The sequence below is a fragment of the Salmo trutta genome, chromosome 24 (assembly GCF_901001165.1).
Source record: "Salmo trutta chromosome 24, fSalTru1.1, whole genome shotgun sequence".
Lineage (NCBI taxonomy): Eukaryota > Metazoa > Chordata > Actinopteri > Salmoniformes > Salmonidae > Salmo > Salmo trutta.
In genome coordinates, this window is record NC_042980.1 from 43,917,516 (window position 1) to 43,945,156 (window position 27,641).

A 27,641-nucleotide genomic window follows, 5' to 3' on the forward strand; every position below is an offset into this window, starting at 1 on the left:
AGGATCCCCGATGGCTAACAATAACATATCCTGACATAATGCAAATGTTATACATTACCCTCTCTCCCTCAGTTACTTAAATAAGTATATTTCATATTCTCAGAACCGAACATTAGTTCGAAGAACCTAATATATAAAAATATATTTTGATTGGTTCACACTTTTTTGGTTACTACATGATTCTGTGTTTTTCACTATAGTAAAAAATAAAGAAAAACCCTTGAATGTGTCCAAACTTTATGAACAGCATGAAGTAATAAAGGAATTGACAGAAGAAATACAATCAATATAAAATATAAAAAGACATGTAAATCAGTACGAGGACAACGCTTGTATAAAGTGACAGCATAGGTCTCAACAAACCTTTACACTTAAGACATAACCAACTTTGAACATACATACACCTCAGGGAAAATGTCATTTTATTGGTTAGTGAAATGACCTGCTAGCAGATACCCATGGACTTCCCAGTCATTGCACTAACGGTAGTTAGCATTGCCTAAATCTCAAAGTACCCCATTAAACTTTCTAATTATTTTTTAATAGTAAGAAATAGTGTGAAATGTACAGATTTGTAATATACAGCAGTAATGTTACAAACAAAAATGCTCAATTTAAGTCCTGGCCCAAAGGACACTTTCTTACTTTTCCAGAAAAACCTCAGCAATGCACTTTCCTAAAATGAATTAGAAATGTATAGCGGTTCTATGTTTAGCTGGACTACCTGATTGCATCTATTATTATTATCCAATGAAAATCCAGGGTAGGTGTAATTACTGAGACACAAGCATCTTTCTCTGGCCCCGGTTGCAGAGCAAACTAAAATACCCACAGAAGTTGACTTTATTTTCTTTTGATCAACAATAATGTTGGTAGCTGATGCTAGGCAAGGCCTTCGGGGTGGAAACAGTGCTATAGCCAGACCTACTAGTTTATTTTTTTATATTAAAATTCAAAAATAAACTTCATTTCACTAGGCAAATCAGTTGTAAATAAGAACAATTCTTATTTAAAATAAGAACAATTCTTATTTACAATGACGGCCTACCAGGGAACAGTGGGTTAACTGCCTTGCTCAGGGGCAGAACGACAGATTTTTACCTTGTCGGCTCGGGGATTCGATCCAGCAACCTTTCGGTTACTGACCCTACGCGCTAACCACTAGGCTACCTGCCGCCCCTAGTTAAATGTATTGACGCTATCAAGTTCATCTCAAATCCTAATGGAGTGCAAAAGTCTCATGTCTGAAATCACAGGATCACTCAAAATGATCTAATAAATCCAGTCCATTAGGTGAGTCATAATCATGTTCTCTGTCAGACTCAGGAATCAGATAGGAGTCCGACAGGTCCTCTTCACGGCAGACGATGGAGATGAGATCATGGCGTTCTTCACAGGGACTGGTTGTGATGGACAGGGCCTGCTGGGGGAAAACCCCTGACAGGTACTGGAAAATGAACCCAATCATGAAAGTTGTTAGCACTTTGTCCAGGGGTTGTAGGCTACTTGTACATCAAGGGGGAGATAGGCTCCTGCCCTATGGGCCATTCTGGCTCGCACAAGGCAACTGATGCATTTTATTTATGCAGGGGTGTCCCATTAATATATGCCTGTTAATTTTGGCACTTTTGTAGATTTAGTCTAATCTGATTAATTTAGACTAAAATAAATAAAATAGATAAAATAGCATTAAGTAATTTGTGTTATTTGAACAATGATTTAGTCTAGTTATTTTCAAAATGATGAAAACAGGGCCATTTTAGTTAACTAAATGCCCATTCTTTTTGTCACATCACATCATTAACCTATAGTAAACATCCAGTGCCTTCAGAAAGTATTCAAACCCCTTGACATATTCGTCTTGGGTATGTCTGTATCAGCTTTGCACATCTGGATTTGGGGATTTTCTCCAATTCTTCCTTGCATCTCAAGGACGATAAAAGTAAATTGGATGCACCTGAACTCAGTTTGGAGTTTCATACCAAAGGGTTGTAAATACTTAATAGTTAAGCAAATGAGATCTGTAATTAATTTTCAAGAAATTTGCTAACATTTCTAGAAACATGTTTCACTTTGTCATTATGGGGTATTGTGTGTAGATGGGTGAACAATCTATTTCATCCATTTAGAATTTAGGCTGTAACAACAACAAAACGTGGAATAGGTCAAGCGGTAAGAATACTTTCAGAAGACACTGTATGTTTACTATAGGTAAAGGAGGTACTACAAAATGTGATGAAACTAAAATTTGACTAAAATGAAAGGGCATTAAGTTGACAGGCACCCAGATGAACAGACGCGGATATCACATGAAACAACACATCTATGATTACTGTTTCCGTGGGAAGACGTACCTCAAAATAGTGGTCTGGTAACCGTAGTGGGGGCTGAAGGAACTGTTTGACTTTCTTATGGTACCTGTAGATGAAGAGCGTAAGGCCCACTACCAAGACACCCAACAGGATAGTAACGGTCACACCGATCACCACAATCTTCATTTTCCGTGTCCTTTCTGTACAGGAAGATAACACACATCTCACACAGAGAAATAGGGAGCGATATAGATAGATGGATATCAAAATAGATTGATATAGATACAGTTGAAGTCGGAAGTTTACATACACTTAGGTTGGAGTCATTAACTCGTTATTCAACCCCTCCACACATTTCTTATTAACAAACTATAGTTTTGGCAAGTCGGTTAGGACATCTACTTTGTGCATGAGATGAACGTATTTTGGTGCGAAAAGTGCAAATCAATCCCAGAACAACAGCAAAGGACCTTGTGAAGGTACTAGAGGACACAGGTTCAAAAGTATCTATATCCACAGTAAAACGAGTCCTACGTCAACAGAACCTGAAAGGCAGCTCAGCAAGGATGAATCCACTGCTCCAAAACCGCCATAAAAAAAGCCAGACTACGGTTTGCAAGTGCACATGAGGACAAAGATCGTACTTTTTGGAGAAATGTCCTCTGGTCTGATGAAACAAAAATAGAACTGTTTGGCCATAATGACCATCGTTATGTTTGTCGGAAAAAGGGGGAGGCTTGCAAGCCGAAGAACACCATGCCAACCGTGAAGCACGGGGGTGGAAGCATCATGTTGTGGGGGTGCTTTGCTGCAGGAGGGACTGGTGCACTTCACAAAATAGATGGCATCATGAGGCAGGAAAATGAGTATGCTTGGGGTTATTGTCCATTTGGAAGACCCATTTGCGACCAAGCTTTAACTTCCTGACTGATATTACATCTCAAGACATCAGTCAGGAAGTTAAAGCTTGGTCGCAAATGGGTCTTCCAAATGGACAATGACCCCAAGCATACTTCCAAAGTTGTGGCAAAATGGCTAAGTACAACAAAATCAAGGTATTGGAGTGGCTATCACAAAGCCCTGACCTCAATCCAATAGAAAATTTGTGGGCAGAACTGAAAAAGCGTGTGCGAGCAAGGAGGCCTTAAAACCTGACTCCGTTACACCAGCTCTGTCAGGAGGAATGGGCCAAAATTCACACAACTTATTGTGGGAAGCTTGTGGAAGGCTACCCGAAACGTTTGACCCAAGTTAAACAATTTAAAGGCAATGCTACCAAATACTAATTGAGTGCATGTAAACTTCTGACCCACTGGGAATGTGATGAAAGAAAAGCTGAAATAAATCATGTTCTCTACTGTTATTCTGACATTTCACATTCTTAAAATAAAATGGTGATCCTAACTGACCTAAGACAGGGAATTTTTACTAGGATTAAATGTCAGGAATTGTGAAAAACCGAGTTTAAATGTATTTGGCTAAGGTGTATGTAAACTTCCGACTTCAACTGTATATAGATATATACAGTGCCTTCGGAAAGTACTCAGACCCCTTTACTTTTTCCACATTTTCGTAGGTTACAGCCCAAATCTAAAATTGATTAAATAGTTTTTTTCCCCTCATCAATCTACACACAATACCCCATAATGACAAAGCAAAAACAGGATTAGACATTTTTGTTAATTTATTAAATATAAAAAACTGAGGGCCTGTGGTCTAAGGTCTATCGCTGTGCTAAATGTGCCACTAGAGATCCTGGGTTCGAGTCCAGGCTCTGTCGCAGCCGGCCGCGACTGAGACACATAGGCCCAGCGTTGTCCGGGTTAGGGGATGTCCTTGTCCCATCACGCACTACTGACGCCTGTGGCGTGCCGGGCACAGTGCATGCTGACATGGTTGCCAGGTGTTTCCTTTGACACATTATGCGGCTGGCTTCCGGGTTAAGTGGGCATTGTGTCAAAAAGCAGTGCGGCTTGCCTGAAATATCAGTCTCTTTACTCAGTACTTGAAGCATGGAGGAGGTGGTGTGGGAGTGCTTTGCTGGTGACACTGTCAGTGATTTATTTAGAATTCAAGGTACACTTAAACAGCATGGCTACCACAGCATTCTGCAGTCATACGCCATCCCATCTGGTTTGCGCTTAGTGGGACTATCATTTGTTTTTCAACAGGTCAATAACCCAAAACACGCCAAGCTGTGTAAGGGCTATTTTACCAAGAAGGGGAGTGATGGAGTGCTGCATCAGATGACCTGGCCTCCACAATCACCTGACCTCAACCCAATTGAGATGGTTTGGGATGAGTTGGACCGCAGAGTGAAGGAAAAGCCGCCAACAAGTGCTTAGCATATGTGGGAACTCCTTCAAGACTGTTGGAAAAGCATTCCAGGTGAAGCTGGTTGAGAGAATGCCAAGAGTGTGCAAAGCTGTCATCAAGGCAAAGGGTGGCTACTTTGAAGAATCTCAAATATAAATACTTGTTCAACACTTTTTTGGTTACTACATGATTCCATATGTGTTATTTCATAGTTTTGATGTCTTCACTATTATTCTACAATGCAGAAAATAGTAAAAATGAAGAAAAACCCTTGAATGAGTAGGTGTCCAAACTTTTGTACAAGATCTTTTTTTTATTTAACGGATTGATGAGGGGAAAAAAGTATGTAATCAATTTTAGAGTAAGGCTGTAACGTAACAAAATGTGGAAATAGTCAAGGGGTCTGAATACTTCCCGAATGCACGGCCACGTGACTCACTGTCTGTAGGAGCGAACCATTTTCGTGATAGAGGTGGTGTACATAAAACTGGCCTTTGAGTGTTTTGAGAGAGAGAATGACGAGTTACTAGGTGAAGTGTTATCATTAGAACAGTGGTCCCCAAACGTTTTATCATCCCGTACCCCTTCAAACATTCAACCTCCAGCTGTACCCCCTCTAGCACCAGGGTCAGTGCACCCCTTCAAACATTCAACCTCCAGCTGTACCCCCTCTAGCACCAGGGTCAGCGCACTCTCAAATGTTGTTTTTTTGCCATCATTGTAAGCCTGCCACACACACTATACAATACATTTATTAAACAAGAATGAGTGAGTTTGTCACAACCCGGCTCGTGGGAAGTGACAAAGAGCTCTTATAGGACCAGGGCACAAATAATAATAATAATAATAAATAATTTTGCTCTTTATTTATCCATCTTACATATAAAACCTTATTAGTTCATCAAAAATGGTGAATAACTCACCACAGGTTAATGAGAAGGGTGTGCTTGAAAGGATGCACATAACTCTGCAATGTTGGGTTGTATTGTATTGGAGAGAGGCTCAGTCTTAAATAATTTTCCACACACAGTCTGTGCCTGTATTTATTTATGCTAGTGAGGGCCGAGAATCCACTCTCACATAGGTACGTGGTTGCAAAGGTCATCAGTGTCTTAACAGCACGATTTGCCAATGCAGGATACTCTGAGCGTAGCCCAATCCAGAAATCTGGCAGTTGCTTCTGTTTAAATCAAATTTTCACAGAACCGCTTGTTGCAATTTCGATGAGGCTCTCTTGTTCAGATATTGTTAAGTGGACTGGAGGCAAGGCATGAAAGCGATAACGAATCCAGTTGTTTGTGTCGTCCGTTTCGGGAAAGTACCTGTGTAATTGCGCACCCAACTCAGGTGCGTCGCTATATCACATTTGACATGGTCTGTAAGCTTGAGTTCATTTGCACACACAAAAAAAAAAAATCATACAATGATGGAAAGACCTGTGTGTTGTCCTTGTTAATGCAGACAGAAAAGAGCTCCAACTTCTTAATCACAGCCTCAAATTTGTCCCGCACATTGATAATAGTTGAGGAGAGTCCCTGTAATCCTAGATTCAGATCATTCAGGCGAGAAAAAGCCTCACCCTGATAGGCCAGACGTGTGAGAAACTCATCATCAGACAAGTGAAAATTATGGTCAGTAAAGAAAACTAAGCTCGTCTCTCAATTAAAAAAAAACATGTCAATACTTTGCCCCTTGATAACCAGCGCACTTCTGTATGTTGTAAAAGCGCTACATGATCGCTGCCCATATCATTGCATAGTGCAGAAAATACACTAGAGTTCAGGGGCCTTGCTTTAACAAAGTTAACCATTTTCACTGTAGTGTCCAAAACATCTTTCAAGCTGTCAGGCATTCCCTTGGCAGCAAGAGCCTGTCGGTGGATGCTGCAGTGTACCCAAGTGGCGTCGGGAGCAACTGCTTGCACGCCACTGTCTCCCTGTCATGGCTTTGGCGCCATCAGAACAGATACCAACATGAGCAGCAGCTATGTTTGGCTACCTACGGAACGTTAGTGGAATTCCCGCGAGAGAGTAACGGTTAATGTGATTGGACGTTAATTATTTGACTAGGCTACCTGTATTTGACATTGTGTTGTTATTTCGCCAGATGGTTTAATTTTATTTTTGGCAGTGAAACGAGGCTACTCAGGTGAGAAAAAAACCTCACCCAAATGTATAGCCCCATTTATATTTTACAATGTACTGTTTTAATATATATATATATATATATATATATATATATATATATCACATTTTTATTTGACGTACCCCAGTTTGGGAAGACCTGCATTAGAGGATAGGATAATGGTAACAGCAAGTCAACTAATACAGAGAAAGCCTGGATGAGCCTCACCTGACTCGTATATGGACTCACAATGTTGAGTGCTAGGGGTTCCAAAGGGTTTGCTGTAACAGAAATACCGGACCTGTACACAGTACCTCTGGCCCACATCCAGACCGTTGATGGTCTTAAAGGATGTGGAGGTGTAAAGATCCTGCTAAAACAAGGGTAGAGAGAGAGGCACATCAACTCATCTTCAAATCACACTAAACATCCTACAGTGGTGATCACCAAAACACCTGATAACTTCCCAATTAATTGGCCAAACCTTGGATGAATACGGTGTTTCAGTGCTGGGCTGGATAAAAAAAACCTGCATTAAATATATATATATTTTTTTTAAACCTGGCTTGCGTCCACATGCTACTCACTTTGAGCTCCTCCCCGTCTCTGCCGTATTGAACGTTGTATTCAAAATGGCCTGCATTATCCTCCCGTAGACGGTTGTTTTTTACCATCTGGACCATCAGAAGTCCTTCCTCGGAGATCAACTGGAATTCAGGGCTGCACGAATCAGCTGGGTGGGTAAGTCAGAAAGAGAAGGGGTAGGGAACATGATTTTAAATACCGTTGCTCAAGCTTTCGAACCAAACCACAATGCTACCAGTGTGCTGGCATACTGATGTAGCAGACTAGGCCTTGGACATGACATGAAACAGGCCAGATCCAAATTGTATACAGTTTATCAGGAGCGAAGTAGAATGATCCGTTACCATGGCTACAGGCTTGGACGGATCTGGATGTGCGGTTTCCTTCCTGAGCCAGGACTTGCACCATCACACATCCCAGTCCGGACACTTCATTACAGGTGGTGAGCTCGGTCTGAACACAGCCCGAAACGTTGAGCCACTTCTTGCGGTCACTGCTGTGGATTAAAAAGAAGGCTCAGATGAGAAAATAATTCTGTCATAACTGAGCAAAACATCTATCCTTAGGGGGCCAGAAGTTTTTGCTGATCAACTGACCTGGGACACCAATAAAGACACCGATCAACAGCGCCTTCAGAGTGTATTCACACCCTTGACTTTTTCCACCTTCTGTTGTGTTACAGCTTTAATTTAAAATGGATACAATTTAGGTTATATGTCACTGATCTACACACAATACCCAATAATGTAAAAGTGGAATTTGATTTTAAAAAATGTATACAAATTAAAAGAAAATTAAATGCTCAAATTTCTTGAGTCAATAAGTATTCAACATTTGTTATGGCAAGCCTAAATAACAGGAGTAAAGATGTGCTTAATAACAAGTCATTTATTAAGTTGCATGGACTGTGTGCAATAATGGTGTTAAACATTATTTTTTAATGACTGCACCACCTCTGTACCCCACACATACATTTATCTGTAAGGTCCCTCAGTCGAGCAGTGAATTTAAAAGCACAGATTCAACCACAAAGACCAGAGAGGTTGTCCAATGGTTTGCAAAGAAGGGCACCTATTGGTTGATGGGTAAAAAGAAAAGCAGACATTGAATATCCCTTTGAGCATGGGGTAGTTATTAATTACACTTTGGATGGTGTACCAATACAGTCACTACAAAGACCCTTCCTAAATCAGTTGTCAGAGTGGAAGAAAACCACTCAGAGATTTCACCATGAGGCCAATTGTGATTTTAAACCAGTTACAAGGCTGTGATAGGAGAAAACTGAGGATGGATCAATAACGTTGTAGTTACTCCACAGTACTAACATAACTGACAGAGTGAAAAGAAGGAAGTCTGTACAGAACAAAAAATATTCCAAAACATCCATCCTGTTCGCAATAAGGTACGAAAGTAATACTGCCAAAAATGTAGGAAAGAAATGAACTATTTGCCCTGAATACAAATCATTTTGTTTGGGGCAAATCCATCAAGACATTACTGAGTACCACTCGTCATATTTTTCTTTTTACCCCAATTTCATGGTATTCAATTGGAAGTTACAAGTCGCTGAAACTCCCGTACAGACTCGGGAGAGGCAAAGGTCGAGAGCCGTGCGTCCTCCGAAACACGACCCTGCCAAGCCGCACTGCTTCTTGACACAATGCCCACTTAACCCGGAAGCCAGGCGCACCAATGTGTCAGAGGAAACACTGCATGGCCAGGAGGAGACTCTCTCCTCCTGGCCATGCAGAAAGAGACACATGTAGAAGAAGTTCCTTTGTTCTCTCTATCACAGAACTTGAGAACTGAACAATATCCATGTTTTGGTGAATGTGTAAACGGTCGGTGGAGAAGCCAGCTACGACCCGGTCCGGTTTGTTTCATGTTTGTGACCTCATGAAAGACAATACAGCCACATTACCATAACTCTGTTTATACAGGAGCCTCCGTTATGAGGTTTGCGTCTAATTATTGTTTAAAATGAATGAGTAAAAATGAAACTATTTGTGAAATGATGTAATGTGATTTTAAACGGTTAATGTGAGAAAATTGTATTCCCTTTAAAGTCATTGGCCCGCCCCCAGGAGCACAGACATGATCTGGCTCATGGGACGGCCCTTTTCTACTGTTACGAATAAAACCCCCTCCTGAAGAAATCCTCTTGAGACCATTCGTACCTCAATCACCGAGGGGGCGAAGGTTTGAGTAGAGACCACAAAAAACTCAGTATAAGTTAAGGTTGTAATGGTTGTTGAATTCCTAACCAAACAACGTGGAGCATTGGCTACACGGGTGGAAATGGTTAAACTCTGAGACTATCAATCCCAACAGAATAAGAGCAAATCTTCGATAGTAATCATTAGTCTGCAGCTAGAAATTATGTCGACCTGGAATGCGAAGACCGACAACCACCGAAACATCTATTCTATAAGAACATTTCTGAACGGTACTCTGAAGTAACCATTCTAACCACGAAATACTCCAGGGAAGCAGAGAGAAGCTCAGATGAACTTTCCAACAGAAAGACGGACGATTCCAACAGAGATCACAACGACACACTGAGCATAAATATATATATATTGATTGCAATTATTCCCGAATGAGTGAGCGTTCATGTGCAAAGGATTAGCATTTCAATCAATATAATTATCAACTGTGTAGTGACTCGTCTTTCCCGCCCTTATCAGTCCACACCCACTTCCCTTTGTCCACCAAGCCATCATATCGGCTTAGCCCACTAGGGAACCTCCCCTATCATTTCCTTGTAAACAAATATCTACTGTTTGTTTGTTTGTTAATGCATTTCTGTGATTATTTAGTTAGTTAGTAAATAAATTAAGACAATTGGTGTATGGATGATTCATAGTAAAGGCTGGGTTCGTGCAGATAACCAACAATTTACGACGTTTGGAATGAGACTAATGTGAGGTAAAGAATAACTCATTAATTAGAAGACTAATTGATCAGATATTAAAGTATCTGAAGAGTTATATTATGAAAATTATAACTTTGTAATCTGAAGATTTTCCTTGGTGCCCTGATTTCCTAGTTAATTTCATTTACATGATTAGTATAATCACGTAATAATAAAAGAGAAATTATTCTATAAAATATCTTTAATGATGCCAAAGAAACGACACTAGCAATGATCAACAACCAACTTGAGAGAGCTTGAAGAATTTTACAAAGAATAAATGGGCAAGCATTGTACAATCCAGGGTTGCAAAGCTCTTATTCATATTTACCTAGAAAGAATCACAGCTGTAATTATTGAGGTTAGCTAGCCAGCTATTTCCGTCCCCCGCGACGCCATTTTTCCAAAAGTAGCCAACTATTACCGACGAGCAGCACTGTAGAAACTAAATACATTACAAAGGAACGTCTTGATTAGTGTTATGTTAGCTAGCTACAAAGTTGCTTTTGTATCATGACAAGGTGTAGTACTGAAACTATCGAGGTTACCTAGCCAGCTACACGTTCTAACAAAGTCAACAACGCAGCCACTGCTAGCTAGCCTACTCCACCAGCCAGCAGTACTGTATCATTTGTCATTTTAGTCAATAAGATTTTTGCAACGTAAGCTTAACTTTCTGAACATTCGAGACGTGTAGTCCACTTGTCATTCCAATCTCCTTTGCATTAGCGTAGCCTCTTCTGTAGCTTGTCAACTATGTGTCTGTCTATCCCTGTTCTCTCCCCTCTGCACAGGCCATACAAACGCTTCACACCGCGTGGCCGCTGCCACTCTAACCTGGTGGTCCCAGCGCACACGACCCACGTGGAGTTCCAGGTCTCCGGCAGCCTCTGGAACTGCCGGTCTGCGGCCAACAAGGCTGAGTTCATCTCAGCCTATGCTACCCTCCAGTCCCTAGACTTCCTGGCGCTGACGGAAACATGGATTACCACAGATAACACTGCTACTCCTACTGCTCTCTCCTCGTCTGCCCACGTGTTCTCGCATACCCCTAGAGCATCGAGCCAGCGGGGTGGTGGCACTGGAATCCTCATCTCTCCCAAGTGGACATTCTCTCTTTCTCCCCTGACCCATCTGTCTATCTCCTCATTTGAATTCCATGCAGTCACAGTTACCAGCCCTTTCAAGCTTAACATCCTTATCATTTATCGCCCTCCAGGTTCCCTTGGAGAGTTCATCAATGAGCTTGACGCCTTGATAAGTTCCTTTCCTGAGGATGGCTCACCTCTCACAGTTCTGGGTGACTTTAACCTCCCCACGTCTACCTTTGACTCATTCCTCTCTGCCTCCTTCTTTCCACTCCTCTCCTCTTTTGACCTCACCCTCTCACCTTCCCCCCCTACTCACAAGGCAGGCAATACGCTTGACCTCATCTTTACTAGATGCTGTTCTTCCACTAATCTCATTGCAACTCCCCTCCATGTCTCCGACCACTACCTTGTATCCTTTTCCCTCTCGCTCTCATCCAACACTTCTCACTCTGCCCCTACTCGGATGGTATTGCGCCGTCCCAACCTTCGCTCTCTCTCTCCCGCTACTCTCTCCTCTTCCATCCTATCATCTCTTCCCTCTGCTCAAACCTTCTCCAACCTATCTCCTGATTCTGCCTCCTCAACCCTCCTCTCCTCCCTTTCTGCATCCTTTGACTTTCTCTGTCCCCTATCCTCCAGGCCGGCTCGGTCCTCCCCTCCTGCTCCGTGGCTCGACGACTCACTGCAAGCTCACAGAACAGGGCTCCGGGCAGCCGAGCGGAAATGGAGGAAAACTCCCCTCCCTGCGGACCTGGCATCCTTTCACTCCCTCCTCTCTACATTCTCCTCTTCTGTCTCTGCTGCTAAAGCCACTTTCTACCACTCTAAATTCCAAGCATCTGCCTCTAACCCTAGGAAGCTCTTTGCTACCTTCTCCTCCCTCCTGAATCCTCCTCCCCCTCCCCCCTCCTCCCTCTCTGCGGATGACTTCGTCAACCATTTTGAAAAGAAGGTTGATGATATCCGATCCTCGTTTGCTAAGTCAAACGACACCGCTGGTCCTGCTCACACTGCCCTACCCTGTGCTTTGACCTCTTTCTCCCCTCTCTCTCCAGATGAAATCTCACGTCTCGTGACGGCCGGCCGCCCAACAACCTGCCCACTTGACCCTATACCCTCCTCTCTTCTCCAGACCATTTCCGGAGACCTTCTCCCCTACCTCACCTCGCTCATCAACTCATCCTTGACCGCTGGCTACGTCCCTTCCGTCTTCAAGAGAGCGAGAGTTGCACCCCTTCTGAAAAAACCTACACTCGATCCCTCCGATGTCAACAACTACAGACCAGTATCCCTTCTTTCTTTTCTCTCCAAAACTCTTGAACGTGCCGTCCTTGGCCAGCTCTCCTGCTATCTCTCTCAGAATGACCTTCTTGATCCTAATCAGTCAGGTTTCAAGACTGGGCATTCAACTGAGACTGCTCTTCTCTGTGTCATGGAGGCTCTCCGCACTGCTAAGCTAACTCTCTCTCCTCTCATCCTTCTAGACCTATCTGCTGCCTTTGATACTGTGAACCATCAGATCCTCCTCTCCACCCTCTCCGAGTTGGGCATCTCCGGCGCGGCCCACGCTTGGATTGCGTCCTACCTGACAGGTCGCTCCTACCAGGTGGCGTGGCGAGAATCTGTCTCCGCACCACGCGCTCTCACCACTGGTGTCCCCCAGGGCTCTGTTCTAGGCCCTCTCCTATTCTCGCTATACACCAAGTCACTTGGCTCTGTCATATCCTCACATGGTCTCTCCTATCATTGCTATGCAGATGACACACAATTAATCTTCTCCTTTCCCCCTTCTGATAACCAGGCGGCGAATCGCATCTCTGCATGTCTGGCAGACATATCAGTGTGGATGATGGATCACCACCTCAAGCTGAACCTCGGCAAGACAGAGCTGCTCTTCCTCCCGGGGAAGGACTGCCCGTTCCATGATCTCACCATCACGGTTGACAACTCCCTTGTGTCCTCCTCCCAGAGTGCTAAGAACCTTGGCGTGATCCTGGACAACACCCTGTCGTTCTCCACTAACATCAAGGCGGTGACCCGATCCTGTAGGGTCATGCTCTACAACATTCGCAGAGTACGACCCTGCCTCACACAGGAAGCGGTGCAGGTCCTAATCCAGGCACTTGTCATCTCCCGTATGGATTACTGCAACTCGCTGTTGGCTGGGCTCCCTGCCTGTGCCATTAAACCCCTACAACTCATCCAGAACGCTGCAGCCCGTCTGGTGTTCAACCTTCCCAAGTTCTCTCACGTCACCCCGCTCTCTCCACTGGCTTCCAGTTGAAGCTCGCATCCGCTACAAGACCATGGTGCTTGCCTACGGAGCTGTGAGGGGAACGGCACCTCCGTACCTTCAGGTTCTGATCAGGCCCTACACCCAAACAAGGGCACTGCGTTCATCCACCTCTGGCCTGCTCGCCTCCCTACCTCTGAGGAAGCACAGTTCCCGCTCAGCCCAGTCAAAACTGTTCGCTCATCTTGCACCCCAATGGTGGAACAAGCTCCCTCACGACGCCAGGACAGCGGAGTCAATCACCACCTTCCAGAGACACCTGAAACCCCACCTCTTTAAGGAATACCTGGGATAGGATAAAGTAATCCTTCTAACCCCCCCCCCTTAAAAGATTTAGATGCACTATTGTAAAGTGGTTGTTCCACTGGATATCATAAGGTGAATGCACCAATTTGTAAGTCGCTCTGGATAAGAGTGTCTGCTAAATGACTTAAATGTAATGTAAATGTAATCACTGCCAAAGGTAGTTGTAACATGTATTGACTGGATTGAATACTTAGCAAAAAAAAGTATATTCCATTAATAACAAATTGACAATTCAACTTTGACAGAGTATTGTGTGTTGATCAATTCATGACAAAAATTCCAATCCATTTTAATCCCACTTTGTAACACAACAAAATGTGGAAAAATGCAAAGGGGTGTGAAAACATTCTGAAAGCACTGCATATAGGCCTGTGTGTCTATCAAACAACAATGAGGAACTGTACTGCTACTCTCTGTTAATCATACAGTTGAAGTCAGAAGTTTACATACACCATAACCAAATACATTTAAACTCAGTTTTTCACAATTCCTGACATTTAATCCTAGTAAAAGTCCCCTGTCTTAGGTCAGTTAGGATCACCACTTTATTTTAAGAATGTGAAATGTCAGAATAATAGTAGAGAGAATTATTTATTTCAGCTTTGATTTCTTTCATCACATTCCCAGTGGGTCAGAAGTTTACATACACTCAATTAGTATTTGGTAGCCTTCCACAAGCTTCCCACAATTAGTTGGGTGAATTTTGGCTCATTCCTCCTGACAGAGCTGGTGTAGGTTTGTAGGCCTCCTTGCTCGCACACGCTTTTTCAGTTCTGCCCACAAATTTTCTATAGGACTGAAGTCAGGGCTTTGTGATGGCCACTCCAATACCTTGACTATGTTGTCCTTAAGCCATTTTGTCACAACTTTGGAAGTATGCTTGGGATCATTGTCCATTTGGAAGACCAATTTGCGACCAAGCTTTAACTTCCTGACTGATGTCCTGAGATGTTGCTTCAATATATCCACATAATTTTCTTTCCTCATGATGCCATCTATTTTGTGAAGTGCACCAGTCCCTCCTGCAGCAAAGCACCCCCACAACATGATGCTTCCACCCCCGTGCTTCACGGTTGGGATGGTGTTCTTCAGCTTGCAAGCCTCCCCCTTTTTCCTCCAAACATAACGATGGTCATTATGGCCAAACAGTTCTATTTTTATTTCATCAGACCAGAGGACATTTTTCCAAAAAGTATCTTTGTCCCCATGTGGAGTTGCAAACCGATGTCTGGCTTTTTTATGGCGGTTTGGAGCAGTGGCCTCTTCCTTGTTGTCGAATATAGGACTCGTTTTACTGTGGATATAGATATTTTTGCACTGGTTTCTTCCAACATCTTCACAAGGTCCTTTGCTGTTGTTCTGGGATTGATATGCACTTGTCGCACCAAAGTACGTTCATCTCTAGGAGACAGAAGGCATCTCCTTCCTGAGCAGTATGAAGGCTGCGTGGTCCCATGGTGTTTATACTTGCGTACTATTGTTTGTACAGATGAACATGGTACCTTCAGGCGTTTGGAAATTGCTCCCAAGGATGAACCAGACTTGTGGAGATCTGCAATTTTTTTTCTGAGGTCTTCGCTGATTTCTTTTGATTTTCCCATGATGTCAATCAAAGAGGCACTGAGTTTGAAGGTAGGCCTTGAAATACATCCACAGGTACACCTCCAATTGCCTCAAATAATGTCAATTAGCCTACCAGAAGCTTCTAAAGCCATGACATCATTTTCTGGAATTTTCCTGTTTAAAGGCACAGTCAAATTAGTGTATGTAAACTTCTGACCCACTGGAATTGTGATACAGTGAATTATAAGTGAAATAATCTGTCCGTAAACAATTGTTGGACAAATTACTTGTGTCATGCACAAAGTAGATGTCCTAACCGACTTGCCAAAACTATAGTTTGTTAACAAGAAATTTGGAGTTGAAAAACAAGTTTTAAACTTCAAAAGTATTTGCATAGTCACTTTAACCATGCCCACATGTACATACTACCTCAATCAGCCTGACTAACCGGTGCCTGTATATAGCCTTGCTACTGTATATAGCCTCGCTACTGTTATTTTTCACTATCTTTTTAACTGTTGTTTTCTTTCTTTACTTATCTATTGTTTACCTAATACTTTTTTTTTTTTTACTTAAAATTGCATTGTTGGTTAGAGCCTGTAAGTAAATATTTCACTGTAAGGTCGACACCTGTTGCAGACAAATAAACTTTGATTTAACCCATGTACTACAGCTACTAGGCATACTCACTTCCAGTACTGAACCGTGTACTTTATCCCTGGGCTGTCTGTGGCGGGGCTCCAATGCACAGAAGAGTTGACGTGCACGTGCCGTGGAGATGACAGCTCATCCTCAGACCATGCTGCAGACAAATGAGTCAGCACTTTCTGGAGCCTAATACAATTTATTTTTATTTAACTAGGCAAGTCAGTTAAGAACAAATTCTTGTTAACAATGACGGCCTACCAAAAAGGCCTCCTGCCGGAGATGGGGCTGGGATTAAAAATACATTAAAATATAGGACAAGAGAGACAACACTATATAAAGAGAGACCTAAAGACGACACACATAGCATGGCATCAACACAGCATAGCAGCACAACATGGTAGCTGAACAAAACAGGGTACAAACATTGTTGGGTGCAGGCAAAAAGGTAGAGACAACAATACATCACGCAAAGCAGCCACAACTGTCAGTAAGAGTGTCCATCAGGAATGTCTCTAGACATTTATAGTTAGATCAACATGCTCATGATTTTATGCTAACTAACGTTAGATAAGGAAATCCTAGACTGCTGACCAGCTAGCTACTTACAAACATTATGAAAAAGTGTAGCCTTTAAATCGAAACCGAAGAAGCAGGAATAATAGCCAATAGGAGGGGGAAAAAAATGGATTACCTTGTCTGAGGACATGACAGAAAGTCCAAAACAACAAAACGTCTTTCAGGCACAACATTTCAGTTGATCAGGCTAATTTATGCGATTGCAACATACTATTATAGATCACTATATAGCAACAACCTTCAGCGAAAGCTAAATAATTCAATTCCCAGAATCTGAGTGATCTACTTCCCCTTCTCCTGTCCAATCGCTTAGTCCAAGGCAAAGTAGAAACGCCCATTTAAAGGAACAACCCAATGGCATCATGTATTATGAAATATCAGAGATATCAAATGTTATTCTCCTGTGTAGGACTCATTACAGAACAGATAGTCATAATTGTATTATCAATGAGAGTAGGCTCATCTTTAAAAACAATATAAATTGAAAAATTGTTCCCGTATGGTGTTCTCTGTATTGGACAATTGCAAGATCACTCTTGATGTAGAGATGTGATTGTGCCAATGACTATTTACACTCTTAGAAAAAAAATATATGGTAAATATAACCATACAGGGTTCTTCAGTTTGTCCCCGTAGAGGAACCATTTTTGGTGCTTGTGTAACAGTGTAGGTTCCGTCCCTCTCTTCGCCCCAGAATCCTTTGCAAATGGTTCTACCTAGAACCCTCTGTGAAGGGTTCTGCTGACAACCCCTTTCCATTTGAAAGGTTCTTCCTATAACTTTTTATGAACGGTTCCCCCGGCCTTATTCGTTTATAAAATAAAACTTTTTGACAATACATTATATCATAACTAAGGCCTTTCTGTGAGGGCCTAGATATACCCTAACACAGTGCTGTTAGGAAACTCCTGATTTACAGGCCACAACATGCCTGCAAGTCACTTTAGGCTGGCTTGTAAAGTGAAGTGTAATTCCTATTGGAATCCAGCCAGAGTGAGGATAGCCAACAATTAGAATTTGTACAAAATGACTGCCAGGGTAGGAAAGATTAATTATTAAGACTACCTAAATCATCTAAACTGGAACAAACATCTCAGTAACAGGGTGCAATATGTCCAACTACTAACCAGATCAACCAATCCATTTACATGGAAAAACACAGATATTGAAACAAACAATTCTGAAAATCAATCTGCAATGAAGCATGTTGGGAAATATGATAATGATGGGCATGGTTTGGAGTGTTTTACTCTACAAAGATTAAACATGACACAATCACACTCAACTCTGGTTTTTAAAACCAACACTTGGTTTATTTTAATCCTGAATCAAATGTTCACTAACTGGACTATATGATATTTACGCTAAACAGTAAAGGTGTAACACACTGGGCACATAGGTAAATTCAACGTCTAGTTTACACTGAAAAATAAACAGGTCTCTATTCAGTCTTTCACTAAAGTGAGACACCGCGCTAGAAATGTAAAGGTAATTTCCGACTGAGCCGATGTATACAGGTTTTACAGTGAATGCAGAACATTTCCTTTGCATATCACTCACGCTGTAACGCCGAATTACCGCGAAATGGATTGAATACCCCTAGATTAAATCAGATCAAGTTAAACAGGTGTGGCGATACTGATTATTTGTCGGCAGAGATGGTTTGTTTACATAGCAGGTTAGGATAACTAGCGCAGCAACGGAAGTGAATTAAGGTAGCGGGTTAGGGGAATGAGGTTAAGGCTAGTAAAGGGTTAGGTTTAGCTACAATGATAGTTGTCAACAACTGTTGTAGACCTGCTCCACTAAACCCCAACAGTATAAACGTAAACAAACCATCTGTTGCGACAAATCATCCGTTCACAACAACGGGAGCCATTTGACACCTATAATGCGGTTCCCGACACCGTCAAAACAACGCGATTTGGATGTCAGCTGAAGCGTATCTGATTGAATTGATTCGATTTGTATTTGTTACAGAGTGATTTGTGCATGTTACTTCCTATCACTGCAGTACTCTCAGTTTTGCAGCGCTGTGCCGCTGTCACCACTAATTGACTGACAGTCCGATCAGCGAATGAGAGTTAAGGCAGGACGCCCGAGCCTCCAATGGCTGTGGATATGTAACCCGATAACCTCCAGAGTCATTCGTGGCAAACAGAAGCAGGGAAACGAGGCTATCAGCCACAATTGTCATGAAGCGATTTGGCCTTAATATAAGTTTATTTATAAGCGAATTACCTTGATAAAACAAAATAGGGGAATTAACATTTAAGAGGTTTTAGGTAGAACCTTTTGCCTTACAAAGAACCCTCTTCCAAAAAAAAAAAGGGCCCGGTTCTTCAGCTGAAAACGTTTTTTTTTTTGGAAGAACCAGTTTCCCCACACAAGAAATCCTTTTGGAAATGTGTTTTCAAAGAGTGTCAATCTATGCACCTCATGCTTATTGTAAGTGAGAGGAGTCTGCGGTGTCAGTGTGGTTTCAGTGGTGAATATGTGAGGGCTGGGGTACAGTCAAACAAACCACACAAGTAACACCTCCAGCATCTAGTATAAGCAGCAAAATAAGATTCAGTGGTGTAAAGTATTTAAGTAAAAACACTTTATAAAGTACTACTTAAGTCGTTTTTTGGGGACTCTGTACTCTACTATTTATATTTTGACAACTTTTACTTCACTATATCGCTAAAGAAAATGATGTACTTTTTATTCCATACATTTTCCCTGACACCCAAAAGTACTCATTACATGTTGAATGCTTAGCAGGACAGGAAATTGTGAAATTCACACACTTATCAAGAGAACATCCTTGGTCATCCCTACTGCCTCTGATCTTGCGGACTCACTAAACACATGCTTTGTTTGTAAATTATGTTTAGTTGGTGCATTCCCTTGGCTAGCCATAAATAAAATATTATCAAGAAAAATGGTGTCGTCTGGTTTGCTTAATATAAGGAATTTAAAATGATTTGTACTTTTACTTTTGATACTTAAGTATATTTTAGCAATTACGTTTACTTTTGATACTTAAGTATATTTAAAACCAAATCCTTACAGACTTTTATTCAAGTATGATTTTACTCAGTGACTTTCACTTGAGTAATTTTCTATTAATGTATCTTTACTTTTACTCAAGTATGACATTTGGGTACTTTTCCCACCACTGATAAGATTACACACATACAGTATGAAGAACACGTCACTATACATTTTTTGTATTAGAAATGTTCACTAACTGGACTGTATGATAATTATGCTAAACAGTAAAGGTGTAACACAATGGGCACATATGTAAGTTCAACGCCTAGTTTTGATTTACATTTGGTTAAGTTATCAGCTAATGTGAAATCAAACCCCAAAATTGGATTTAGGTTAAAAGTTGGGTGAAAAAAAGACAAAATTCACATTTATGACTTTTTGCAAATCCAAGTAATTTTCCTTGTTCAATATCACAGTACATTTTTTGGTTGAAATGGCGCGTTAACAACATTGATTCAACCAATTTTTGGCCAGTTGCTTGCTTAGCGAATAGGCCTACCACTTCCACCTGAATCAGCTCATACCAAGGCTCAAACCCGAGGAGCTCTGCCTCACAAACACACATCACCGCCCTCCTGAAGCATCTTACCCAGTTCTGCCACCGAAAAGCTAGCTATTCAGCAGCGCAAGTTGGAACACTTCAGGCTGATGAGTGAGTTTCACACATTCCCATGTGCTACAGAGGCACTGAATGTGGGTTGGAAGTCTACCAGTTCCTCGGTTAATCCAAGCAGTGGACAGGGGTTCTCTGCTCTTAGTATGAAGGCAGGTGTCTGCTGTGTGACTTGCTCTCGAGAGCATCCATGATTTAAACTGACACTGAAATTCTGCCACCTGTTAACAGAAATACAGCACCAATTGAAATGGCATGTCTAATCTAAAAAGATAACTACTAAAGACAACAGCACTTAACCCCGAGGAAGCCAAATTAGGCTTTGTGTGTGGTGTACATACCATGCAGCTCTTACCCACTATTCAGGGCCAGTATTCAAAGGCACAGCAGGCAATCAGGCTGTTAGTTGGCCAAATAACTAATGTATCTTAGCTAATGAAACATAAATATGTGTGACAAACCACAGTTATATAAACACTGGTTACACCTTGCATTAACATGTGGTTTTCATTATACAATTGAAGTAATCTCGTCCACCAGCCGGCTCTCTCTTGTTAGCAATGTAGCCTGAGGATGAGGTTAGATTTCCAGATACAATGCATGATGCATGGCTGATTACCTCCTGAGGTGGTCAAGAAGATCTGTTCACAATAGGTTCCCAATGCGTGTTTTAATTGTCTACACCAGTCTGAAAAGGTGTGCATAATCAGAATGTGGACACGATCAGGACACAGGACGCATGGGGAAAAAAACTGGTATAACAGGGCTATGATGACACACAAACCAGCCACTTAATTATCAGTCTGTTATGGGAATTAACATAGACAATCGCCTTGTGTAATGAGACAGGTGCTTCTGAGGTTCTCAGTTCTGTAAAAAATTAAATAATAATCATTGCAACACTGGAGAAAATGTCACTACAGAATGATGACGTGAAAAAAAGTAATTTCAAGTATCATTTAACAGCATGGGATAAGATGGCTGAGTTTAGACACGCAGCTCAATTCTGATATTTTTTCACTAACAATTTTTTTGACCAATCAGATCAGCACTGAAAAAAAAAAAATACACACACACACACACACACACACACACACACCTCATAATGAACAGGTTTTTCGAAAATTTTGCTAATATATAAAAAATAAAAAAACGGAAATACTTTATTTACATAAGTATTCTGACCCTTTGCTTTGAGACTCGAAATTGAGCTCAGACGCATCCTGTTTCCATTGATCATCCTTGAGATGTTTCTACAACTAACATGTGGCAAATTCTATTGATTGGACATGATTTGGAAAGGCACACACCTGTCTATATAAGGTCCCACAGTTGACAGTGCATGTCAGAGCAAAAACCAAGCCATGTGGTGGAAGGAATTGTCCGTAGAGCTCCAAGACAGGATTGTGTCGAGGCACAGATCTGGGAAAGGGTACCAAAAAATGTATGCAGCATTGAAAGATCCCAAGAACACAGTGGCCTTCATCATTCTTAAATGGAAGAAGTTTGGAACCACCAAGACTCTTTCTAGAGCTGGAGGCCCGGCCTAACTGAGCAATCGGGGGTGAAGGGCCTTAGTCAGGGAGGTGACAAAGGCCCTTCTCCCCCAACAGTATTGGGCTGGATTACCAACACTGACAAGACAGCCTACAGGGAGGAGGTGAGGGCACTCAGAGTGTGGAATCAGGAAAACAACCTCTCACTCAACATCAACAAATCAGGAGATGATTGTGTGCCTCAGGAAACAGCAGAGGGAGCACTCCCCTATCCACATCAACGGGACAGTAAGGGGGAAGACGGAAAGTTAAGTTCCTCGGCGTACACATCACGGACAAACTGAAATAGTCCACCCACACAGACTACGTGGTGAAGAAGACGCAACGGCGCCTCTTCAACCTCAGGAGGCTGTCACCTAAAACCCTCACAAACTTTTACAGATGCACAATTGAGAGCATCCTTTATCACCTCCTGCACTGCCCTCAACCGCAAGGCTCTCCAGACAGCACCCGATGTCACAGGAAGGCCAAAAAGATAATCATGGACAACAACCACCCAAGCAACTGCCTGTTCACCCCGCTATCCTTGATGAAAACCTACTCCAGAGCATTCAGGACCTCAGACTGGGGCGAAGGTTCACCTTCCAACAGGATAAAAACCCTAAGCACACAGACAAGACAATGCAGGAGTGTCTTCGGGACAAGTCTCTGAACATCCTTCAGTGGTCCAGCCAGACACCGGATCGAACATCTCTGGAGAGACTTGATAATAGCTGTGCAGCGAAGCTCCCCTTACAACCTGACAGAGCTTGAGAGGATCTGCAGTGAAGAATGGGAGAAACTCCCCAAATGCAGGTGTGCCAAGCTTGTGGCGTCATACGCAAGACTTGAGGCTGTAATCGCTGCCAAAGGTTCTTCGACAAAGTATTGAGTAAAGAGTCTGAAGACTTATGTAAAATGTTCGTTTTTTTATTTTTATAAATTTGTACAAAATTCTACCAAATCCTTTTTACTTTTTCATTATGGGGTATTGTGTGTAGATTGATGAGGAAAAAAACATTTTAATCCATTTTAGAATAAGACTAACATAACAAAATGTGGAAAAAATCAAGGGGTCTGAGTACTTTCCTAATGCACTGTATACACAATCATTATTGCATGCTTTTAGATTCGCCTGTAACACTTGTTTAGTTGGGATTTATTTTAATCAAATGTCTAGTCACTGCTCAAGTGTCGCAAAAGTACAAGTGGAACAATCTATCATTTCATTTTGAGTTAGAAAACTTACCTTGGTATGCAAAGGGAGAAATCGAATCCAAGATGGCGTAGCAGTCAGACGTCTTTGTCCTTCGTCTTGTCGTGTCCCATGTATATATATTTTTATCTTTTTCTTCGCATATCTTTTTATATTTTTCTAACCCCTTACTTCAAAATACTCTCCTGCAACCCACCTCACCCAATGTGGTGTGGACCTGCATTTTCTCTAAAGTATTTTTCTCTACCTCTATTACTGGAATCTCCAACATAAGCTAGCCAGCTAACTAGCCAGCTAATGGTCATCAGCTAACCTTTTGCTCGGATAGCTCTCGCCAGTTTGTACAACGCGATTCAACCACAGCATACCAGACATATTTTTCTCTCCATATCCCCGGATTCTTATCGCAAGCTCTGAACCTTCTCACCTTCCGACCTTCTGCAGCTAACATCCCCTGAATGCTAGCTGTCTAGAGCACAACGGACTGTTAGCTTACGAGGCCCATCGAATACGTTCCGAAGCTACTAGCTAGCAGTCAGCTATCCTTTGCTAGCGATCATCAGCTACCTTTATCCCGGACAACTCTCGCCAGTCTGTACAGCGTGACTCAAACCAGAGCCAGTCGGACTTATTCTTCTCCATATCTCCGGATTCCTACCGCAAGCTCTGAACCTATTTTTTATTATTATATATATTATTTTTTTCACCTAGAATTATAGCAGCTAACGTCCCCTGAACGCACAGCCGCTAATCCGCGGCCTGCTAGCTATCTAAAGCACATTGGACTGCTAGCTATCTAAAGCACATTGGACTGCTGGCTTAAGAGGCCCTTCAGACATATTTCTTTGGCCACTATACAGGTTTTACCAATTGGCCTGGTTTACCACACGGAGCCCTGCTGATCCGTCCAATGATTTAACTGCACGAGGAGGCCACAACAGACTTTCCCCCTTCACGTCGTCCCTTTAAGGCCTTTCTGTTAGCCTGCTAGCCCCGTGCCGCTAGCTGCCTGAAGCCACGCACTGGACTCGTATGATCACCCGGCTACGCATGCCTCTCCCTAACGTCACCATGCCTTGTCCATTGCTGTTTTGGTTTGTAACTATTGTTTTATTTCACTGTAGAGCCTCTAGCCCTGCTCAAAACACCTGGGCTAACAATTTAGTTCCACCTCCCACACACGCAGTTACATCACCTGGTTTAAATGCTATTTTTAGAGACAACATCTCTTTCATTATCACTATATGCACAGGTGTACCCCCACTGTATTCACATACTACAATACATTTGTCTGTACATTATGCCTTGAATATATTCTACCGTGCCCAGAAATTTGCTCCTTTTACTCTCTGTTCTGAACGTGCTAGACGTCCAGTTCTGTTAGCATTTAGCCGTACCCTTATCCTACTCCTCCTCTGTTCCTCTGGTGATGTAGAGGTTAATCCAGGCCCTGCAGTGTCTAGCTCCACTCCCATCCCCCAGGCTCTCTCATTTGTTGACATCTGCAACCGTAAAAGCCTTGGTTTCATGCATGTTAACATTAGAACCCTCCTCCCTAAGTTTGTTTTATTCACTGCCCTAGCACACTCCACCAATCCGGATGTCCTAGCCGTGTTTGAATCCTGGCTTAGGAAGACCACCAAAAACCTTGAAATTTCCATCCCTAACTAAAACATTTTCCGACAAGATAGAACTGCCAAAGGGGGCAGTGTTGCAATCTACTGCAAAGATAACCTGCAGAGTTCTGTCTTACTATCCAGGTCTGTACCCAAACAATTCGAGCTTCGACTTCTAAAAATTAATCTTTCCAGAAACAAGTCTCTCACTGTTGCCGCTTGCTATAGACCTCCCTCTGCCCCCAGCTGTACCCTCGACACCATATGTGATTTGAAACATGGGCACCCTCACAGATATCATCCTAACTAACTCACCCTCCAAATACACCTCTGCTGTTTTCAACCAAGATCTCAGCGATCACTGCCTCATTGCCTGCATCCGTAATGGGTCTGCGATCAAACGACCACCCCTCATCACTGTCAAACGCTCCCTAAAACACTTCTGCGAGCAGGCCTTTCTAATCGACCTGGCCGGGGTATCCTGGAATGACATTGAACTCATCCCGACAGTAGAGGATGCCTGGTTATTCTTTAAAAGTGCCTTCCTCACCATCTTAAATAGGCATGCCCCATTCAAGAAATGTAGAACCAGGAATAGATATAGCCCTTGGTTCACTCCAGACCTGTCTGCCCTTGACCAGCACAAACATCCTGTGGCGTTCTGCATCAGCATCGAATAGCCCCCGTGATATGCAACTTTTTAGGGAAGTTAGGAACCAATATACACAGGCAGTTAGCAAAGCTAAGGCTAGCTTTTTTAAACATTAATTTGCATCCTGCAGTACAAACTCAAAAAAGTTCTCGGACACTTTAAAGTCCATGGAGAATAAGAGCACCTCCTCCCAGCTACCCACTGCTCTGAGGCTAGGAAACACTGTTACAACCGATAAATCCACTACAATTGAGAATTTCAATAAGCATTTCTCTACGGCTGGCCATGCTTTCCACCTGGCTACCCCTACCCCGGTCAACTGCCTGGCACCCTCCACAGCAACTCGCCCAAGCCCCCACCATTTCTCCTTCACCCATATCCAGATAGCTGATGTTCTGAAAGAGCTGAAAAATCTGGACCCCTACAAATCAGCCGGGCTAGACAATCTGGACCCTCTCGTTCTAAAATTATCTGCTGATATTGTTGCAACCCCTATTACTAGCCTGTTCAACCTTTCTTTCATATTGTTTGAGATTCCCAAAGATTGGAAAGCTGCCACGGTCATCCCCCTCTTCAAAGGGGGAGACACTCTAGACCCAAACTGCTACAGACCTATATCTATCCTACATCTCTAAGACCTATATCTATCCTACATATCTACATCTCTATATCTATCCTACATCTCTTCAAAAGCCAAGTTAAACAGATTACCGACCATTTTGAATCACACCGTAACTTCTCCGCTATGCAATCTGGTTTCAGGGCCGGTCATGGGTGCACCTCAGCCACGCTCAAGGTCCTTAACAATATCATAACCGCCATCGATAAGACACATTACTGGGCAGCTGTATTCATCGACCTGGCCAAGGCTTTCGACTCTTTCAATCACCATATTCTTATTGGCAGACTCAACAGCCTTGGTTTCTCAAATGATATCCTCGCCTGGTTCACCAACTACTTCTCCAATAGAGTTCAGTGTGTCAAATCGGTGGGCCTGTTGTCCGGACCTCTGGCAGTCTCTATGGGGGTGCCACAGGGTTCAATTCTCAGGCCGACTCTCTTCTCTGTATACATCAATGATGTCGCTCTTGCTGCTGGTGATTCTCTGATCCACCTCTACGCAGACGACACCATTCTGTAAACATCTGGCCCTTCTTTGGACACTGTGTTAACTAACCTCCAGACGAGCTTCAATGCCATACAACTCTCCTTCTGTGGCCTCCAATTGCTCTTAAACGCAAATAAAACATAAAACTAAATGCATGCTATTCAACCGATCATTGCCTGCACCTGCCCGCCTGTCCTGCATCACTACTCTGGACGGTTTTGACTTAGAATACGTGGATAACTACAAATACCTAGGTGTCTGGTTAGACAGTAAACTCTCCTTCCAGACTCACATTAAGCATCTCCAATCCAAAATTAAATTTAGAATCCGCTTCCTATTTCACAACAAAGCCTCCTTCACTCATGCTGCCAAACATACCCTCGTAAAACTGACCATCCTACCGATCCTCGACTTCGGCGATGTCATCTATAAAATAGCCTCCAACACTCTACTCAACAAACTGGATACAGTCTATCACAGTGCCATCCGTTTTGTCACCAAAGCCCCATATACTACCCACCACTGCGACCTATACGCTCTCGTTGGCTGGCCCTCGCTTCATACTCGTCGCCAAACCGACTGGCTACAGGTTATCTACAAGTCTCTGCTAGGTAAAGCCCCGCCCTATCTCAGCTCACTGGTCACCATAGCAGCACATACTCGTAGCACGCGCTCCAGCAGGTATATCTCACTGGTCACCCCCAAAGCCAATTCCTCCTTTGGTCGCCTTTCCTTACAGTTCTCTGCTGCCAATGACTGGAACGGACTGCAAAAATCTCTGAAGCTGGAGATTCCCATCTCCCTCACTAGCTTTAAGCTCCAGCTGTCAGAGCAGCTCACAGATCACTGCACCTGTTCATAGCCCATCTGTATACAGCCCATCTATCTACCTCATCCCCATACTGTATTTATTTATTTATTCTGCTCCTTTTGCACCCCAGTATCTCTACTTGCACATCCATCTTTTGCACATCTACTATTCCAGTGTTTAATTGCCATATTGTAATTACCTCGCCACCATGGCCTATTTATTGCCTTAATTCCCTTATTTTACCTAATTTGCACTCACTGTATATAGACTTTTTGTTTTCTTTTTTTCTACTGTATTATTTACTGTGTTTTGTTCATTCCATG

At 42.6% G+C, this 27,641-nt stretch overlaps 1 protein-coding gene across 2 annotated transcripts; it reads right to left on the minus strand.

The window, feature by feature from the left end:
* Positions 1–220: 220 nt before the first annotated feature.
* LOC115161371 (interleukin-10 receptor subunit beta) lies at positions 221–17,015 on the minus strand. Of its 2 annotated transcripts, none has more exons than XM_029712314.1 (7): positions 16,844–17,015; positions 16,195–16,306; positions 7,682–7,833; positions 7,340–7,485; positions 6,981–7,122; positions 2,355–2,512; positions 221–1,447 (listed from the first exon to the last, which is right to left on the minus strand). In XM_029712314.1, the coding sequence occupies exons 1-7, from the start codon at positions 16,899–16,901 to the stop codon at positions 1,259–1,261; spliced, it is 957 nt and encodes a 318-aa protein (XP_029568174.1). In that variant the 5' UTR covers positions 16,902–17,015; the 3' UTR covers positions 221–1,258. The 2 variants fall into 2 exon arrangements, with proteins under 2 accessions (XP_029568174.1, XP_029568173.1); XM_029712313.1 differs by having other exon boundaries at positions 6,981–7,125.
* Positions 17,016–27,641: the final 10,626 nt, after the last annotated feature.

Bases quoted from the DNA above. Each gene is read 5' to 3' on its own strand.
- LOC115161371 (XM_029712313.1), bottom strand. From the start codon at position 16,901: ATGTTGTGCCTGAAAGACGTTTTGTTGTTTTGGACTTTCTGTCATGTC. The intron at 7,834-16,194 runs GTGAGTATGCCT...TTTAATCCACAG, and splicing joins TACACGGTTCAGTACTGGAA to CAGTGACCGCAAGAAGTGGC. The intron at 7,126-7,339 runs GTGAGTAGCATG...CCCTTGTTTTAG, and splicing joins GAGACGGGGAGGAGCTCAAA to CAGGATCTTTACACCTCCAC.